Source organism: Heliangelus exortis, chromosome 2, assembly GCF_036169615.1.
Source record: "Heliangelus exortis chromosome 2, bHelExo1.hap1, whole genome shotgun sequence".
Taxonomy (NCBI): domain Eukaryota; kingdom Metazoa; phylum Chordata; class Aves; order Apodiformes; family Trochilidae; genus Heliangelus; species Heliangelus exortis.
The window spans coordinates 41679470-41699915 of record NC_092423.1 but is presented as its reverse complement, the minus strand read 5'-3'; the positions used below and the strand labels follow the sequence as shown (position 1 = coordinate 41699915).

The 20446-nt window shown below is 40.1% G+C and overlaps 1 protein-coding gene across 1 annotated transcript in view; it reads left to right on the top strand.

Moving 5' to 3' along the window:
• Positions 1 to 584: 584 nt before the first annotated feature.
• Positions 585 to 20446, top strand: part of ABCB5 (ATP binding cassette subfamily B member 5) — a 37166-nt gene continuing 17304 nt past the window's right edge. Inside the window, exons 1-15 of the mRNA XM_071735741.1 lie at positions 585 to 655; positions 1541 to 1633; positions 2647 to 2731; positions 2849 to 2897; positions 3907 to 4060; positions 4517 to 4583; positions 4809 to 5000; positions 6105 to 6276; positions 7641 to 7765; positions 10218 to 10392; positions 11493 to 11606; positions 12377 to 12487; positions 14796 to 14921; positions 16216 to 16419; positions 17625 to 17795. Of these exons, the coding sequence (XP_071591842.1) occupies positions 1585 to 1633; positions 2647 to 2731; positions 2849 to 2897; positions 3907 to 4060; positions 4517 to 4583; positions 4809 to 5000; positions 6105 to 6276; positions 7641 to 7765; positions 10218 to 10392; positions 11493 to 11606; positions 12377 to 12487; positions 14796 to 14921; positions 16216 to 16419; positions 17625 to 17795 (1794 nt within the window). The 5' untranslated portion in view covers positions 585 to 655; positions 1541 to 1584. The remainder of the gene's footprint in view (positions 656 to 1540; positions 1634 to 2646; positions 2732 to 2848; positions 2898 to 3906; positions 4061 to 4516; positions 4584 to 4808; positions 5001 to 6104; positions 6277 to 7640; positions 7766 to 10217; positions 10393 to 11492; positions 11607 to 12376; positions 12488 to 14795; positions 14922 to 16215; positions 16420 to 17624; positions 17796 to 20446) is intronic.

Genomic DNA, 20446 nt, shown 5'->3' with positions numbered 1-20446 from the left:
TGGGAGATGAAAACAATTCTCTTGATAACATTTCTCTAGTTCCAATTCATCAGCCTATCTTTGGTCTTGGTTAAAATTCACCAAATGCAGTGGAGCAATTCACCAAATTTGACGTGACCCTGCGGACAGCTTCCAATAAGCCAGATTTTTGCTTTCACAAGCCTCAGTTTTTCACTGGACGAGTGACTCCTTCAAACATACCTCCACCTCTGCTTTCCAGCAGTTTTCCGAACTATCACTCTTCTCGTTTTAGTAACAGTGAGGCTCCAGGTAGAAAAAGAGCCCCTGATCAGGGGGCCGAGGATCCCTCTCTCTGCGCTGTGCAGTGCCGAGACCCTCAGTGGCTGCTGAGCCCGCCGCACGGATCCATCCCCCGAAGTTTCCCTGCGGGTCCCTCCCACCCCTCCGCAGCACCGACCTTCACCTGAAACCCGAGCCGAGGGCGGGCGGTGCCCGGTGCTATAAAGCCCGAGGCCGCTGCTTGGGAACTCCTCTGCCTCTCAGGGACCGAATCCGACCGGGCTGAGTTAGGACGGGACGGGACGGGACGGGACGGGACAGGACAGGGGCTGCGGGCTGCAGCCATAGCCGTCCGGGGGCGGCGGTCGGGGGTCGGCCGTCGGCCCCACGTGTGGGCACAGCGTGGGTTGCGAAGGTGAGCTACGAAATAACATGATGGGGAAAAATATACAGCCAGAAATCTATCAAGAAGGATGTTTAAAAAAAAAAAAAAAAAAAAAAAAAAAAAAAAAAAGGCAAAAAACCAAACAAAACCGCCCCCCAGCCCCTAAGGTGTTTTAACTTTTTAATTAATTTATTTATTTGTTTCAGGTTGCTTCTGCACTTTCAGTATTATTTTATCATTTCACCAAGTTCACAAGTGTTGGCACTTTTTTTTCTTTTTCTTCTTCTTTATCTTTTTTTCTTTTGCCTTTTTTTTTTTCCTTTTTTTTCCTTTTTTTTTCCTTTTTTTTTTCCTTTTTTTTTTTTTTTTTTTTCTTTCTTCCTTTTTTTCCTTTTTTTTTTTTTTTTTTTTTTTTTTTTTTAAGCCTGTTTATGTGATACATCAAAAAGAAAATCCTAGGGAAACTGGGAGCATCAGTCATTTACTGCTTCTAAATTGTGGGTATTTGGTGGGTGGCACAATGCACCTGTGTGTCTTTAGCCATTATCGTTATGATCATGATTGTGTTATGACTGTTCAATAATACTTAGACATAAGATAATGAGGGAAATTGTCTATTCTGTAATAGATAATCCACAGTATTTTATGTATGAATGGTCTAGGTAGGGATTTAGCATGAAATACTGTTAAAACTGAGTCACATTCCATTGTATTAGTTCATGTTGCTCTTAAAAAATACTTTTAATGAAGGACTATCCTGCTGTTTAGGTGGTGTTCTAGTTGTTATATTTTAGCAGGACAATGTTGAGACCACGTTGTAATGAATCATGAAGAAGACCACAAATATTTTAATGTGTACTCCTTAGATATCTATCTAAGTGGCTTGTTCTTCTTTTTCTTTTTTTTTTAATGTAGGTTTTGATTAATGTGATTTCATAAGGATAAAACAAAGAAGAGTAATGAAGGATTATTTTGTAAATTCCACAGCAAAGGACCTCTCTGATGCTGGTAAGCCTCATGCAAGAGAGCAGAGCTTGTGTTTGAAGAATGCGTTTCACAATTCCAAAACCAAAGCTGCACTTTAAGCCTTTCCTGATTGCCATAGTGGTTTTGTAGGAGATAAGTAAGGAGTTTTCATTGAAGTAAAGACACCACATTGCAAATGCTGAGCCATGAATCATTCCACCAAGTTCAACAAACTTCATTCACATGAGTAAAACTATTTAGGTGGGTCTTAACCTGGGCATGAAAGCCCTCCTAAAATAAATTCAGTAAGGTGGAAGCACATTATTGCCTCTGAATGCTTGTGAATATAGGCTGACTCACATTGAAAATGGTATGTGGATAATTCTATTCATAGTGAGTCAGTAGTTAAGGTAAATATAAATTTGGGGTGTCTGGTAAGTGGACCCCTTTTCTCCTTCCATGAATTACAGCTGGCTTTCTACTGTCATTGCTCATCAGGTTTTTTATCCATTTATTATATCTCAATTTATGCATTTAGAATTATAAGCTTTCTGGTATACAAGTCCTCTTTTGCTTAGATTTCTAAAGTTCCTAACACAAAGGATGTGGGACTGCTGTCATACAAAGAAATTATAAGGACAGCTATTGCAGGCAAAGACATGATTTTTCAGGGAACTCAGGTATTCTGTGTAACCTACAGCAATTACCCTTCACTGCAAGGAGTTCCACTTATTTCAGTAGGGTTTCTCCTTGTTTACATTCAGTTGTGTAGGTGTTTGCAGAATTGAATCTTGCTTTTAGTCTTTTTGTATCAGTGTCTTTTAATTGTAAATTGACGTTTGTTTCATTCTCAGAAACGCAACTGTGAAAACTTTTCTGGAGTAGAGGAGATTAATTGAACTGACAGGGTTTCAACAAAAGTTTACCAGTCTATTCCACAAACAGGAGAAAAAACTATTCTTCAAACTTTAGTGCAAAGGAATTGAAGTGAGCTGTGAGAAACTGGTACAAAAGAGGGATATTATGTTTAAAAAGTCTGGTTTTTAATTTTGCAGAATATGAAAGCAAGGGATATGCCAATCCTTCTTTACAACATGATGAAAATCTGGAACAAAGTGAACAGTTAAAGTCCAGCAAAACGTAGGTATTATTTGACCTTAACACATTGGCTGCTTATGTATACAGTGTGGGGTTGGGGTTTAATATGGCTCTGCTAGGAAAAGCTCATATTAATTAGTCCCTTCTGTTTTTCTCTAGGAAGGAAAATGAGAAGCCAGAGAAAAAGGTGGTTGGCATTTTTGAACTGGTTAGTGTCCACTTTCATGGTCTGCTTTATATTTCATTTTTCTTTATTTGTCATGAGCTGTTTGTTTATGAATAGCAGTTCATAGAAAATGAAAAACCAAAGAAGCCTGTGACCCATTTAAGGTCAGGTTCCTACCTCAGTGCATTGGTAGCACTTGCAGAAGTTCAACCTTAGTGCTATTGGAGGGTGAGGCTCACCCCTGGCTGGTGCTGATGTAGAACATACATACTGCACAGGCCCTTGTCTTGGCTTTATTTATGAACAATTCATCCTGTGTTTGACATCTGAGAGTTCTGCTGTCCAAGGAAACCAGCGGTGTGGTTTTGTCACTTTTCTTTACAGCAGCTATTCCCAAATGACTTTTACATGTGGACTTGCTTATTCTGGAATAAGAGAACTTTTGTTCTTCTTTGGTTCACTCCATTTACACTTTGGAAGAGGGTCAGGGCAGTCAAGAATAAAATGTTCTGATTTTAGATTAACCACATCCAGGAATAGTTGTGGAAGTTTAAATTCACATCCCTCTTTAAAACAAACAAATGTTCAAGGGTAGACAAGCCTTTAAGATACAATTTCTGTTGCAAGCATTTTCTGCTGGTAGATATAAACCGGGTGCTGGTTGATAGCTCACTTTTGTTTATGTTACAAAGACCTTATCTTGGTAAATATGTAACTTACTGGAACACAAAATACAACATACTGTACAGAGTAGATCTTCACTTAGAAACTTGTAGAACACACACTGGCTTTTTCCTGCTGCATCGGGGAGGAACCACGTGTCCTACCAGTATTCTCCTAGTAGGCTGAGTACTGATTTAAAGATGTGCAAGACCTTCTACAAAATTCTTATGCTTGGAGTTTACTTTCAGTTGTAATGTTGTTGCTGCATAGAATATGTAGGTAGAAACAAAGCATGTTATGTAAGGTTACGGTAATACATAACTATTGGGTATAATTTTTGTTTAATAATTTTTTTAATAATTTTTGTTTAATAATTATTTTTTTTTAGTTTTGCTATGCAGACTGGGTGGATGTTCTTTTGATGGTAGTTGGCTTGGTAGCAGCTGCTGCAAATGGTACTGGATTGCCCCTCATGATCATTGTCTTTGGAGAGATGACAAACAGCTTTGTGCAAAGTGGTGTGAAAACAAACATATCAGAAGGTAAAAGTTAAAATTAGACTTCTCTACATAAAAATTACGCTTTGCTGTCAGGGTTAAATAAATTTTTCCCCCAGACTATGCACTGGTGTTCGTCTGAACCAGTATATAATTAGGAAAACCTACCCTGCTGCAAATTACCCCATTGCTTTGATCAATCTTTAATGACTTAAACAGGATAAAAGCAGTGCATTGCCTCTGCTCTTTATGAATGAACTTCAGCTTTGGCAAGATATTAAGAAGCATGACTGCTCTCTGCATCATCAGTTAGCAAACACTACCATTACCCTTCTAGTTTTTCTGAACTTCTAGTAGCTGCCAAATGACTGTATTTTGCAAAACCCCACTTGTAAAATACAAAACATTCGAAAACTGATGACCCTAGATTGCCATGATCTATACAGAACATAAAATACTTCCAAAAAGTTTACTTTACTTTTCTTTTTTCTTCCCTCCCAGATGCTTCAGTAAATAGTTCCAGCTGTCCATCAATTCCAGGCATAGATATAGAAGCTGAAATGACCAAGTAAGAGTCTATGGACCTATTTAGTTTTTTCACTTTGTTATCCATATTAGCAGAAACCAAATGTTTGCCTTCTCAAAAAGGGAAAAAAATTGCCTTTCCAATACTGTATTACAGTCTGCAGTGTTTGCTTTGGTGGGGTAAATGAAAATTAATTGTTGCTTTGTGTGTTTAAATTCACTCACAAGATATAGCTGGATCATAAGGCCATTTGTTCCCTTATCACAGGTTCGCTTACTACTATGTGGCACTTGGCTTTGCTGTGTTGATCCTGAGCACCATCCAAGTATGGACATTTCTGATTTCTGCTATGAGACAGACAGCAAGGATCCGGCAGAAGTTCTTTTTTGCAGTGCTCCATCAGGAGATGGCTTGGTTTGATACTACCCAGATAGGAACACTGAATACCAGACTGACTGAGTGAGGGCTCTGTTCATTTTTGACCCCTCTTAAGTACGACGTTTAAAAGACTGATGTTTATGTTATGGGGGATAGCCTGCAGAGAGTTAAAAAAAAAAAGCCAAAAAAAACCCCTAAACAACCAAACCTCAAGTTTGAAATATTACTGCTCTGAAGGAGAAATTCATTATAATTTTCAGCTTTATTTGTTCAGCTTCCAGGCTATACGCATTGGAAGAGTTTTTCCCATTAAATGCCTGATGCTGGTTTTCTAATGTCCATGAAGTACGTGGCAGACAGTACTACATAAACTAAATGGAGACAGCAGAGCTGTTTACAAACACTGAAAGCTCTGACACTTTATTGAATGGAAATGAGCTTGATTTAAATCCAGACAGATCTCAGGTTGGACTGTGTCCAGGCCATTAAAGTCTTTGAAGCTTTTCCACAGACTTAAATAAATTTTGGGATGAGGACTGTATGCCCCAATATGCATTGGGATTATATGCATCAACACAAATTTATTTATTTATGGAATTTAAGATGGCTTTGGACAGATCCATGTCCTGAAAGATGTAAGAGAAGCTTAAATGAAACCTCTCTCATCTCCTAACATCTGTATGTTCTGGGTAGAGAAAATGGGGAAGGAAGTTTGCATGAAAAACAGAGGTTCTCCTAAAGAATGTGCTTTTCTGATAGAATAGAGATAACCCTTGATCTCAGTTTGTAGACAAAATTAAGAAGTTAAATGCTTCAGAGAGCTGAGTGGAAGGAATCATTTAGAGATGGTCAGAGAAAGCAAGGAGACTGCTTAGTTGTATTGCTCCATTTGGATTCTGGATAAGGAACCTAGGTCATTTATGACCTAGTGACAGGGTTTAGAAGTGGTGAAGAATGATGGAAGGTAGACAAAATGAGTCTTAAGAAATAGGAGGTTTCTGCTGTGTTTTGGCCACACAAGAGACTAACAGTACCATTCAGTAGCTGTGGTTAGAAATTGCACTGTGGCAGTTAGGAAATGGCAAAACTTCTGACATGAGGCCACACACCATGAAACTGAGGGGAAGGGATTTAGAATGAAAAGTATTCAAAACTAACATCTTTTTTTATTATTATTATTTAAAGTGACATCAACACCATCCACGAAGGCATCGGAGACAAGATCTGTATATTTGTCCAGTTTTTTGCCACATTTGTGGCAGGGATTATTATAGGATTCATCTACGGGTGGAAGCTGACACTGGTGATTTTGTCAGTCAGCCCTCTGCTTGCTGTATCAGCAGCAATTTGGTCAACTGTAAGTGTGTGGAGTTTAACAAAGCACCCCAGAAAAAAACATTACCACATTTCTGCACAGGAACAGGGGGAGAGAATGGGAGAAACTCAGTGTGGTTTTGAAGTTAGGAAGTTGGCCTCTGCTTGCTTTAGGGTTTCTGGTCCTCCTGTACATTTCCTCTGGGTTCCCAAGCATAGATGTGCATGTCGTATTTCCTTCTGTCCACCTACTCTGGCCTTGTGTTTTGTGGCAGGAGGGTTGTTTGCATTAGAGCATCTTCCTTGCACAGAGGACTGGCTTAGCCCAGCACACCAGCCTCTCACTCTTCCCTCTTCCCACAAACACCTCCCAAGCTTTCCATCTGCCTGCATGTGATACCACATCTATTGCTAATAATTCGTCATGTTTCATGCTATCTAGAGAGAAGACTAAGACATAACACAGATATCATAGATTGGAGTGCTCCCAATTGGTGAAATACCTGGAAAGGTTTCCCTTTCAGATAGGAAAACTTACCCATTCTGATCTGCTCTTAATGGGTGCTGCCTGTGTTCCTCAGTGGTTACCAACTTACAATACTGAGGGGGTTTTTTTGTACTTCACACATTTCAGATAAGGTAGGAAGAAGGGAGGAAGCTGCAATGTGACTACTTTGCCTACTTTAATGTCTAATCTTCCTTTAGCTTATGAAAACCTTGGGCACACCTCCCTAAATGCATGCACATTGATGCAGTTCATAACCTTATTGAATTTCATAGGGTTGGTCTCAGCCCAACCCAGTCTGTCCATGTCCCTCTGTAAAGCCCTTCTACCACCCAGCAGATCAACACTCCTTCCCAATTTGGTGTCATTTGTGAACTTACTGAGGGTGCATTTGATCTCCTCATCAAGATGATTAATAAAGATGTTAAATGGGAGTGGCCCCAGCACTGAGCTCTGGGGACATCAATTGTGACAGGCCACCAACTGGATTTAACTCCATTGACCTCAACTCTTTGGGCCCAGCCATCCCACCAGTGTTTAACCCAGCAGAATATTTGCCCATCCAAGCCATGGGCAGCCAGCTTTTCCAGGAGGATGTTATGAGGGCTTTACTGAAGTCCAGGTAGACTCCATCAACAGCTTGGAAGTGGGTCAGTCATGAAGCTCATCTGATGCTCATGTAGCCTTTCATGGTAATGAGGACACAGTGAGAGAAGTAGCTGGATTTGGGGGAAAATTTAGGGCGCAGAGAAGAGCTGACACCCCCCCCTTTCTAAACCTCATCTTGTGCCTTGATCACTGATTATACTTAATCACCACTACAAGTCCCTTGATCGTTGATTATACTTGATCAACAAGTACTTTCAGTAAGCTGCAATAATGTTTGCTTTTCAACTTTCCAGCTCCTGTCAACCCTTACTACTAAAGAGCTGTCTGCTTATGCCAAAGCAGGAGCTGTGGCAGAAGAAATTTTGACAGCCATCAGGACTGTTGTGGCTTTTAATGGACAGCAGAAGGCATTAGCAAAGTAAGTTTTTAAAATAACCTTTAAAATACAGAAAAAGGAGTTTGGCTGTGGGTTGGATTTGTAGGTTGAGTTTTGGTTTGTTTGTGGTTGTTTTGAGGTTTTTTTTGAGGGGCAGGGGAATGGGATTCTCCTTAGTTTAATTTTATGTGTATAAGAAGGAAAGTTCATCCTGTAATTAGGGAGTCACTGGAAAATGAAGATGTGTAAATAGACTGAGTGAATACAGGCTGTTTTATGCTAACATTCCAACATAGACTCAAATTTCTTCTCTGATGGAGATACAGAGTTTATTTTGAAGTGAAAATGGTGAAAAGATCTCTGCATAGTAGTGAAATGCAGCAAAGCATGCAATTAATTTCTTAACTTCTAGAACATGTGTGCTGCTGTTCTGATCTGATTAATGAGCTTATATTCAAGCTTCACTGGGTAACAGCCTTCAATAAAATCGCTTCACTGACTTTATTACTTTAATGATCTGCACATAACACTGGTAGTTGACCTAATCCAGTGTTGGCCCTAGTCACATGTAAAGGTGACGTGGAGATGCTGACCAGAGTTATTCACGTCTCAAACAGTGACATTCACTGTACAAACATGGGACATCACCAATACAATGCAGACGGGAAAGGCAAACTGGAACACCTAATGCCAACTATGCCATCCATTAATATCTTTTATCTTTTTCAACTGTCATGTTTGCTCTGGTCTTGTATGAGATTTCTAAGGTGATCTTGGCCCTAGCTCAGGATCCTACAGGCTCCTGCTTTCAAGAACTGAGCTCTGACTATCTTACAGCACTACATTCTTCTTACTGGGATTTGTCCTTCAGTTGAAACAATATTAAGACTCCTTTTGTTTACACAGTAAAGGCAAAACCAACTTAAAACTGCCCGGATTGGTTATCCCTCTCTTTCTCATCTTCTTGGTCCCTGCAAATGCCAGTGTCTGGAAATCCAGTGGTGGGAGCTACTTCAAACTACTTTTTCTGGGTTTTGGGGGGTGGTTCTAGGTGCAAAGTAACTGATACCCAGGTAACTCTGTGTCAAGAAGACCTTTACTTTCTGCCACAGTTGACCAATCAACCTGTTCCACAGCTCCACTTCCATTTAACATAAAAAACCACACTGAAATAGTGTCTTTCCTAGCAACACCTACTAGGGACAGGCAAACTCCTGTTGGGTACTGACTGGGCATTTTGAAAAGATTGTGACTCCTATGCATCTCTTGAACAATGGCTTCAAAGCTAGGGAAAGCAGCTTTTCACTGCAGAGTGCCTTCACTGACCACAAATGTTTATACTTGTGAGGGATCCTCAGTCATCTTCTGCTTCTGGCAGTGGTCTGGTTCTTCTTCTATAGTTGAGTGATCATGTGTACTTGTAACAATGCTTAAATCCAGCTCTCACTTCCCTGGGGGCCCTGTGATCCTGCTCACTCAAAGCTAGGGCTTGGTTTTAAGAACACAGCCAAGCCAAAACATTTAAATATATTTAAGCAACAAGTCCAGCACTGGTAGCATGTGAGCGATTTACATGAACAAAATTAATGGATTCATGGATTTTGTTTCAAGATTCCTTCATCACTTTCTACTATGGGTGTGTTTTGTGTAGAAAATACATATTAGGAAAAAAGTGCATGCTGCTGAGCATGATGCTGACAAGAAAAAAGATACACTATTCCTGTGCTATACTTTCCACAATGAGTTTGAGTAAGTGAAAGCTATTAGCTGGAAACTAGATGAATTAATATGAACTGCCCTTAGAAGAAATAATTCTCTTGTTGAACTTGCCAGTCTTTATAGTTGTCTCATTTGTACACTTGTTTGCTATATTGACATATTAATCAGTAAACTTCCCTAGGGGAAGTATCCCTGACTTCCTATAATGGCCACTGAAAGACCAGCTCTGGAGTCAGAGGAAGCTCTGGCTTCCATTTGTTTACCTGCCCTCATTCATAGTACTTGGGGTTGTTTGGGGTTTTTTTGTTTTACCTTTTTTAAATATGGAAAACTAGACCTCACCTTTGATAGGTTATGTTAATATCATTTTTCAAGGTTTCCTTTCAGAAATAATGCAAACAAATGACTCAAGAGTGGTATATTGTCTTCCATCATGAAAACAAAGTCATGCTTCCCTTTGGTTTTCTTCGTACGTCTTCCATAGCAGTATGAGAATGTTGTTAGCATATGTCAGAGCAGATTTATTCAAAGGAATTGCATCCCTGATAGTCTTCTCTTGAAAAAAAAAAACAAAAAAAACCCCAAAAACCCCAAAACAAAGCCAAAAAAACCAGAAAAACAAAACAAAAAAACCAAACCTGAGGTCTCCTTGAGAGACTTTAGTTGCTTTTTTGGAAACCAAAAAAATCTTTTAATTAAAAAAGGACACTGGGAAGTATCAATCAGAATGGAATTTAGTAGCTGTTAAAATAATGGTTTCCTTATCTACTTTCAGGTATGATGCTCAGTTAGAGATGGCTAGGAGTGTTGGAGTGAAAAAATCAATTATCACTGACACATCCCTGGGTGTTTCACAATTTATTATCTTTGGATCCTATGCACTTGCATTTTGGTACGGAACCAAGCTTACTGCTGAAGAGGAAAACTACAATATTGGCGGTGTGTTAATTGTAAGTACAGCAATGCAGCTTTGTGAAAAGTTCTGTAATTTCAAGAAAATAGTTACGTAAATGGTGTATATCATAGAATCACAGAATGGCTTGGGTTATAAGGGACCTTAAGGATCATCTAGATCTGACCCCCCTGCATGGGCAGGGACACCTCCCACTAGACCAGGTTGCTCAAGGCCCCATCCAACCTGGCCTTGAACACTTCCAGGGAGGGAGCAGCCACAGCTTCCTTGGGCAACCAGTTCCAGTGTCTCACCACTCTCACAGGTGGATCTCTGTTCTCTCCAGTGCTTGATAAATTGTCTGCCCCAGCTGCTATAAAAGAAATGAAAGGAAAGGTATTAATCTTACATAGCTTGTGATGTAACAACTTGAAATGGTGCATGTTGAATTTCCACTTTAATCACTGCAGAAGCAAAAGTATCTTCAGAGGGTTACATTCCTCACTTGTTCTGGACCCTATTGTAGGGCAAGATAAACAACCCAGAACTAGAAGTTAGGAAGTAAAGACATAACAGACTGGAAGCAAAATCCTGGCTAGCCACTAGGATGCCACTGCTGTGCTGCATATGTACTGGGAAGTACACATTTAGCCACAATGTCCTCTCTATATTTTGTTTTTACTTGCAATAATTTACCATATATTACCAATATGTTTAAGTTGGTATTGGTTTGGGGGTATTTTGCTATCTTTCCATCCAAAGCATGGCTACATGCCTAGCTTTCACACTCACATGACACATGATGTTCCTCACAGCATGTCAAGTGAATTGTTTGTCCCACAGTTAGGTTTTCAGTTATGAAATTCTGGACTAAGTTTTGCAAGCCTCTTAGCTTTGGGAACACCTGGAAAGCAGCAAAGATATTTGTTCTCCTTGTAGATGATAGAAAATGCAAAATCAAAAAAAAAGAAAACCCATTCATGCCACATGAGAATGTGTAAGTAGTTTCCATTCACCCCAGGAAAAGGGGAGTGAAATGCATTTTTCACTTTAACTCTCCTGGAAAGGGGTGACTAGAAAGACTTGGGCATTAAACATCTGGGCACTGGTGGCTCTGTAACCATCACTAACTGTGGTACTTCCCTCCATCTCCTGAAGGTATTCTTCTCTGTGCTCATTGGAACCTTCTCCCTGGGCCAGGCAGCTCCCAACCTGGAGAGTGTGGCTAATGCACGTGGGGCTGCCTATGAAGTATATCAGATTATCAATAAGGTAAATAAGTAGAAAAGAAGACTTTCAGTGAGACAATTTTTTTTTGTTTCTGTGTTGCTTTTTTTTCCACTTGACAGGCATAACAAAAGCACACAGAAGGCTCTAGACTGTAAAGTCTATAGCTGCCTACCACTGCCCATAATATCTCCGTTCATATCAGGAAAATTGCCTTTTATTTGTTACCCTATTCTATTTTTTTAAAAATGCATGTATGCACAACTTCAGCTGAGCTGGAATTTTTTTGGGGTGAGGAATTTGGTCGGAAGTATATTAATAGTGCTATTGAAACCTATAATAATGTAAAGCTGTGTGCTGATGTGATTAAAAAGGGTTTCCACATTGTTATTATCTTGATCGTGCTGTGTTATGAAGCAATTGCATATCTGCGTATATAAAATATTTTAAAAAGTAGGACTAGAAAGTTCACACAGTAATGGCTTCATGGTTCTTGATATGTGTATAGAATTCTTCTATATGGATAACTGAGGGCCATGTTTGGCTGCATGATAGTACACTTAAGTTCCACAATTACAGATTTTCTGTTGTGGATTTTGTTGCATTTGGAAATGTGCTGTATTTGTCAAAACAGAATTCACAGCTAATGTTCCCCTGCATCAAGCATCCTGTGAGTAAAACACAACAGCTCTGCAGTGGTGTGTTGCAGTGAAAACCAGCAGCTAAGAAGGCAAAGAAGAGAACAATGTGTCCAGCTAAAATAGCAGTTCCAAAAGTGTAATAAACAGCAATATATTTTTAAAACGTCTTTACAGAAACGGCTCATAGATAGCAGTTCCAAGGAAGGCTACAAACCAGACAAACTCATAGGAGAAATTGAGTTCAGAAACATCCATTTCAGTTATCCATCCAGACCTGATATTAATGTAAGTCTTCATTTTGGATTATCTACTGTACTGAAATTCTGAAGCCTGTGTCTGTATTATTTATCTAATGTTGTTGAATGCCAAATGCATTCCTGTCCTGAGACTGTGCACTACTGGGAAAAAGTTCTGTTCAAGGAGAAAGCTCTAGATCTGTTGCCACTGGCTGCCTGCTCCCTACTTTCTTGTATTAGGCAAAGCTAAGAAGAATGTGTTACTTCTGGGTCTGAATTTCTGTGAACAAGAGTTCTGATAAACTGAATAGTAATTTTCAAGATCTGTTTTTATAACTTCCAGACCTTACACAGTTAAACCAGGAAGCTCTTATTTCCAGGCCCTTTCTTGCTGGGAAAAGTGACCTGTAAGATAGGCTTGGCAACTACTATGGCATCAAATGGATTGAAACATATCATCCTAAATATACATTTAAAAGTCAAGTGTTATTTTGGGCAGATGTTAAAACTGCTGTTCAATAAACAGATGTCTCTATTCTTTGCCAGTTGAACTTCCCTTAGAAACTGTGTTGTGCAGTGCTGTGCACATCAAGTCATGGTGATCTGCTGCTGTTGGTTTGACCTCTCTACCAGTTCATAGTTTATAATCAACAGTTTATAATCTTTTCAAGACATTGACCAAGCTGAAAGGAAAAGGGATTAGCTGCTGCTGTTGATGAAAGAAAAGGTAGAAGTAGAGATTTCCAATGTCAACAATTAGAAGCTGGAAATGCCAGTTAAGAGATGAGAATTGGAAAGTTCATAGCACTGAGGCTATTTCTTCAGACCAGTCTTCCCACCTCAGCCATCTGAGATCTGTCCCATGGTGCATAGATTTGTTTCCAGGACACTGGGGCTGCTGAAGGACAGACCCAGAGTGAGGCTTTCTGCCTATCTGAATTCAGTGAAATGGATCTTCTTTCACTCTTGGCTCAGAAATCAGAAGTGACAGAGCAGACTCCTCATCCTTCTTCCTGAAAGTGCTGTTCCAGCTGATGAGCTGTGCTATGGGTCTGTATGCCAAATGGGAGGGAAATAAGAAACACTTTGTCATCCTTTCCAAATCTACTGAGTCAGCAGCTCTTCCTACTAAGAGTACCAATGTTATTTAATACAGCCAAATGAAAGCAGCAAAGTATCCACAACCTCTCAGGTAATTGGTGCAACACAGTGTAATCTCCCCTGTCCAGGTTAAACTAAACCAAAGAGATCTAAGGAGTTTCATTATTGTCAGTTTTAGTCTTAGCAACACCTTGCCCGATAAGAGTTAGAAATAGTCTATTAGGTGGTTGTGAATATTTGCATCTGGAGAAACTGTGGTATCCAGTTTATAGTTCTTACCTGATAATGCAGGCACCAGGATGTCAGCTTCTTGGAGATACAAATCCTCCTGGATGTAACACAGGGAGAGGAGAGCAATATTGCAACTATTTTAATCTTTCATTGCAAAAACATGTGTAGGCAAAATTATAAATCAGCCTGGTATAAACAAGATGAGTTCCCATAGCAGCCAAATATTTTGGAAACTACACAGCATTACTCATATATGACATGGACATCTTTTGAGGTAAAATGTTCCTAAATGTGAAATTGGTAACAAAGATACCATTAATCTATAAGTAGCATTAATTTATAAGTATTCCCCACCTTGCTGAGGCTGTTAACAGTAAAGATTGGGATTTATTAAGGGCTTTCCAGCAGTTACCTTGTCAAAACAGCCATTTATATTCTAAAAATAGAGGGAAGCAGGCTTGTTTCTCAGCAATAATGTTTAGCATCTGAGAATATTTTTCTGTGAGATTAATAACTAAATGTTATGCCATTATCTAGGCACTTGAAAACAGAAGATGGCAGGAGGTTGCAAGACCCCTGCTACTACATCAGACAAACTGGAAAACATGAGCTATGAAGTTTAGAGTACTGTGGCTGTGCCTGTGTTAGCTGATTTGAGTGTGCTGGGGAATTTTCCCAGGCACTGGAATGTGATGGTCTATGCAAAGGAACTCTTAAAATGTTTCCTGGCATGAACTTGGCCTGTTCCAGTTATCAATCTTCTCATATAATTCCCAGACTTGGTTTGGTAGCCAGAAGGATCCAGGGACCATTCCCAGAAGGCAGTTTGCTTGTAGCCATCCTGTTTTGAAGGCCAATACCCTTCACAGATGCAGGCTCTTTCATATCAGTGCCCTAGAATATTTCTAGGTACAACTACCTTATCAATATTGCCATATCTTCAGTCTGTGCCACTTATTGTACTTCCTTGATTATGCTACAGTTACCTTGACAGACAGCTGGTTGTTTTGTTTTTTTCTTCTCAGATCCTCAGAGGTCTAAACTTGAAAGTTCAAACTGGGAAGACCATTGCTTTGGTTGGTGCCAGTGGCTGTGGAAAAAGCACTACTGTTCAGTTGTTGCAGAGATTTTATGATCCTATCCAGGGAGAAGTGAGTGCCTCCAAATAAATTGTAAAAAATGAGAATTCTTAGGATAAGCACCAGTTTTCCATATTGACTGAACTTTAGTTTTTTGTGGGGTTTTTGTTTGTTTTTTGTTTGGGTTTTTTGTTTTTGTTTTGTTGTTGGCTTTTTGTTGTTTGTTTGGTTTTTTTTAATTTGAACATACTTCTGCATAGCTGAGTATTTCCACAATTTAAATTTCAAACTGTTTTCTCCTGTTGGTTTGACTCCATTGTTTTTCTCCTTCTTGTGGTCTGTGCCAGAAGTAGTAAATACCACAAATCTTTGAATAGGTACAAGATTTGAGTTTAATATTATTTTCATCAACAATTGGCTTTGGAGGTTCTGTAAATTTTTTAAGCAAAGAGTACTCTGCTGTATTTTGCTATTTTTTCAGTGAATGTAAACTAAAGACTAGAGAGTTTTCCTATTTTATGTGGTTGTTTTCTTGGCTCATTTTTTTTGCTATCTGCTAACCCACAGCAAAAGTTTCCATCAAAACACATTTGTACATCTGCTCTACCACTAAACACTAAATCCAGTGAGTTAAATGGTAAATACTTCTCATACAAAAATTCCAAAGGAAAAAAGGAGGGAAAATAAACAATAAACTTTTAAGGAAAATGTTCTTATATTTAGTATTTGAAGAATGCTACTTAGTAGTTGTTACTGCTAGTCATAGCTGAGTAAGAATTTCAGAAATTAAACCTTGAACTATTGCTGCATACTGTATCAAGGTGGCAGTCTAGTATCAACACAGTTGTCTCTTATGCTTACTGTTTCTGTGGGTGTTTTATCTTTGACCCCATGCCTCATTTTGCTGTTCTTCTCCTGGGCTCATGTCAGTGTTCATAGGAACACGTTTCAAATGACCTAGGTTAAAAATAACTTTCCTTTTTAGTCATCTTGGATTATTTCTTTGATCTGTTGTGAAGTACAGCTACGAAGGCAGTTGTGTAGCCACAACTGTGAGGGCAGCTGATTGGTACTGGGGCATGAGAACAGGGTAAAAGGTATGGATGGTTATTGAAGGGAAAAAAAGCAGCTAAACCAGACAACAAAAAGCCCACCCTGATTGATGCTGGTTATGCTGCTTCTCACCATCTTGTACAGTGGATGAGAAAATTACACTTAGAACTTCTCAGAGTAGTTTTCTACTAAAGACAACAACTTTTTCCATTTTTTGTCCCTATAGCTGATACTTAAGCCAGTAATAGTAATTAAATGGTTTCTTATTAAAAGAATGTGTTTCCTCAACTTTGACATATACTTTTCCTCTCAGATTACCTTAGATGGTCGGGATATTCGGACTCTTAATGTAAAGTGGCTAAGAGAAAATATTGGTGTTGTGAGCCAGGAGCCTGTTTTGTTTGCAACAACAATAGCAGAGAACATTCGCTACGGCCGAGAAGATATTTCTGATGCTGAAATTGAGCAAGCAGCCAAGGAAGCCAATGCTTATGACTTCATATCTAGACTTCCTGATGTGAGTTCATGAACTTCTTTTGAGTGTAAGAACGAAAGGTCCATTTAGGCCGGTGTCCTGTTTCTGAGAAGGGAGAGCATGGGAATTCAAGTAGTAGTATAACTTCCCAAAATACACTTAGCCTCCAGCAGCTTTCAGTTCAGGGACTTTCTGGACTTGATATTTTGCCTTTGTTTGGTTTCCCTCAAAGGATTTGTGCTGAAGTACAGAAAAAATGTGAATGTCTTAACTCAGGAAGCTTCACAGCTGTATTACCATCCCTTCCCATCTCATGAGGTATTGGGAAGAGCTGGGCTTTTAAAGAGAAGATCCAGAAATTCAAAATCCTTTGTCAGGAGCTGTCTGCACATCCATTAGGAAATAGAGGATAGAAGTAAATAAGTATGCCCTGAACCAAAGCCATTTTTTGCAGCTGGGAGATGGAGTTCTCCCTCTGTCTGATCTGAGCTGTCTCCTAGCTATAGGTGCCTTACTTCTTCAGGGTGGGAAGTGAGATCAATCATTCAAAGCATGTCCTCAGGAGTGGATCATGATACATCCATCCTTTTGGTACTGCAATTAAAAATACGTGGAAAAAGTGCCCACCTAGGATTTGATTTCAAGTTATTCTACCACCTCAGAGAGACTGAACCCCATCTATCAAGCACGTGCCATTTCTTAGTGTGTCAGCCTGCTCAAAGGTTCCGTCTTCTCAGAGTTATTTGATCATATTTACTCCTAAACAGCTATATAATAAAAAACAGTAGATTTTGAGACTCACCACTTTGGAGTGGTAGTTGGTTCCTAAACAGTCAGTAGAAACAAAGCCATGGCTCCAAGGAGGGTGTCTCAGGCTGAGAGGAGGCAATGGTAGAGGTCCCGGTGAGTCCCTGTGATATCAACTCTTTCACAAAGTAGACAGTCTTTAATAAATTCAGAGATGTCTTACAGGCTTCTCTTGAGAAAACCCAGGGTATGAAGCACTCTGAGCAAGCAGAAAGAATCACAACCTTAAAGAACTGTAAGTTCAAAGTTAGGCATGTATATTATGCAGTAGGGGTGGGAGGGCTTGGCTAAGGGCTTGATGGATGTAATTGCATGTTTGCATTGCTCACATCAGCTTGTTAAGCTACTTGTTCAGAAGTTGAGTACTTATGATTGCACAGAGAAGAAAGTATTTCATTTGAGACATTCTGAAACTTCTGTTTTGTTTTTTACTTTGTCAGAAATTTAACACCATGGTAGGGGAAAGAGGGGCTCAGCTGAGTGGAGGACAGAAGCAGCGAATAGCTATTGCCCGTGCCCTGGCAAGAAATCCTAAGATTCTTCTTCTGGATGAAGCTACATCTGCACTAGATACTCAGAGTGAATCCATAGTGCAAGCAGCTCTCGATAAGGTAGGAGCCATATTACTGTTATTGAAGCTACCAGTTACCATGAAAAGGTGCAACACTTAACAAAAATACACATACAATTTTCAATGTATGTTTCCACTGGCATAAAGAAGACTGGAAAATAAATTTTGTATGTATCTTTCAATTTTGGGGAGTTTTAAATGATCAACATTTTTAGGAATCATGTCAGATTAGGTTTTTTAGTGTTATTACTAATTACCAAGCTACTTACCGTCATGTGTAACTGTAACTTAGGCATCCTGCACTCCCTTCCTCAAATTACAGTTGTTCATTCGCTGATGAAATATGGATGGCATCTTATCAGGGCAAGCTATGAGAGTGAAATGGACTTTTTTTTTTAAAGTACATCAATAGAACTGTATATTATAATATTCTTAGGAATTTGTTCTTCATAATTTTCTTCAGTTTTCTTCATAATTTTCAGAAATCTCTTGAGATTTGGCCATTTTATTGCTTTACTAGAACTGAAGGCAAATCAGACCCTACATAGAACATAGTACTGAAGCATTATGTGGATGCAAAAAATACTATTAATCTAATTCCTGTATAAATTATATTATTGCTGCAAGCTTAAGCACAAATAGATTGACAGTTCAGCCACAACTTAGTTGCCTGCTGCATGTTCTTTAATTCCTTAATAAAATACTAACCTTTTCCAGAAGCTTATCACTTCATTAGGAATCACATAATTGTTTTGGTTGGAAAAGACCTCTAAGATCATCAGGTCTAACCATTAACCTAGCATTGCCAAGTCCACTATTAAACCATGTCTCTAAGAGCCACATCTACACGTCTTTTAAATACTTCCAGGGATAGTGACTCTACCACTGCCCTGGGCAGCCTGTTCCAGCTCTTGACAGTGCTTTCAGTGAATAAATTTTTCCTAATACCCAATCTAAACCTCCTCTGGCACAGCTTAAGGCCATGTCCACTTGTTACTTTAAAGAAGAGATGAACACCCACCTCTCTACAACCTCCTTTCAGATTGCAGAGAGTGATAAGGTCTCTACTCAGTCTCCTCTTCTCCAGACTAAACAGTCCCAATTCCCTCAGTTTCTCCTCACTTGTTCTCCAGACCCTTCACCAGCTTTGTTGCCCTTCTCTATACCCTCTCCATCACCTCACTGTCCTTCTTGTAGTGAGGGGCCCAAAACTGAACACAGTACTTGAGGGGCAGCCTCACCAGTGCTGAGTACAGGGGCACAGTCACTGCCCTAATCCTGCTGGCCACACTGTTTCTGATGCAGGTCAGGATGCTGTTGGCCTTCTTGGCCACCTGGGCACACTGCTGGCTCACATTTATCCAGGTGTCAACCAACAGCCCCTGGTCCTTCTCTGGGCAGCTTCCCAGCCACTTTTCCCCAAGCCTGTGGTGTTGCACGGTGTTGTTGTGACCCAAGTGTGGGACCCAAGAGTTGGCCTTGTTGAATCTCATGCAGCAGGCCTTGGCCCATCAATCCAGCCTGTCCAGGTATAGTGCATAACATAAAGAGATCACCCCATTAAAGGGGACTGTTTTATAAACTCTTCCTCATCCTTCAGCATGTTCCCAGAAAACACCAAATTGAACCCTGAATCATAGCTTATTCATCTTTTCACAGCTTTTTGATGTCCATCAATTTAGTCCCCAAGTGGGATTTACAGACTTCACAACATTCCTGGGTAGGGAAAATGGTGCTAATATTGCTTGTTATTTTCACAGCTGGGGAGCAGAGATATTAACCTCACAAACTCATGCTGTTTCTGAGCAGTCACACACAGATTGTTGTAGTGGGCTGTTTTTCAGAGAACTTTGCATCTTTAAAAGTATTTGGTTTGTTCTGATCACAGCTCCCAGATGCAGTGGTAAAGGTTCTGCAACTGCACATTAGGACACAGTCATGGAAATGGCACCGTGACAGACTTCTTGTGACAGGCTCAGAGTGACTCAGAACTGTGAGAACTTGGTGCCAGTTGTAGGGAAAGAATCACAGAATACTTTGGGTTGGAAGGGACCTTAAGGATCATCTAGTTCCATCCCCCCTCGCTGTGGACAGAGACACCTCCCACCAGACCAGGTTGCTCAAAGCCCCATCCAACCTGGTCTTGAACACTTCCAGGGATGAGACATCCACAATATCTCAGGTCAGCCTGTTCCAGAGTCTGACCACCTTCATGCTGAAAATTTATTCCTAATGTCTAAGCTAAATCTCCCCTTTTCCAGTTTCAAGCCATTACCCCTTATTCTATTGCTACATGCCCTTGTAAAAAGCCCCTTCCTGGCTTTTCTGTAGACCCCCTTCAGGTACTGGAAGGTTGCTATAAGATGTCTGCAGAGCCTTCCCTTTTCCAGGCTGAACAACCCAGACTCTCTCAGCTTGTCTTTGTCAGAGGGGTGGTCCAGCCCTCTGATAATCTTTATGGACCTCCTCTGAACTCACTCCAACAGCTTTATGTCCTTCCTGTGTTATGGCTTCCAGAACTGGTACTCCAGGGGATGTCTCATGAGAGTGAACCAGGGGGAGGAAAATAACCCCTCAAATTTCTCCTCCTGCCCCCAAGCCACTGTCTGCTCCAGGCATCAGGGAGGAGGGCAGCAGCTCCTTCCTCCCTCCAGCATCCTCTCCCTCCTCTGTCCAGCATCTGCCCACTGG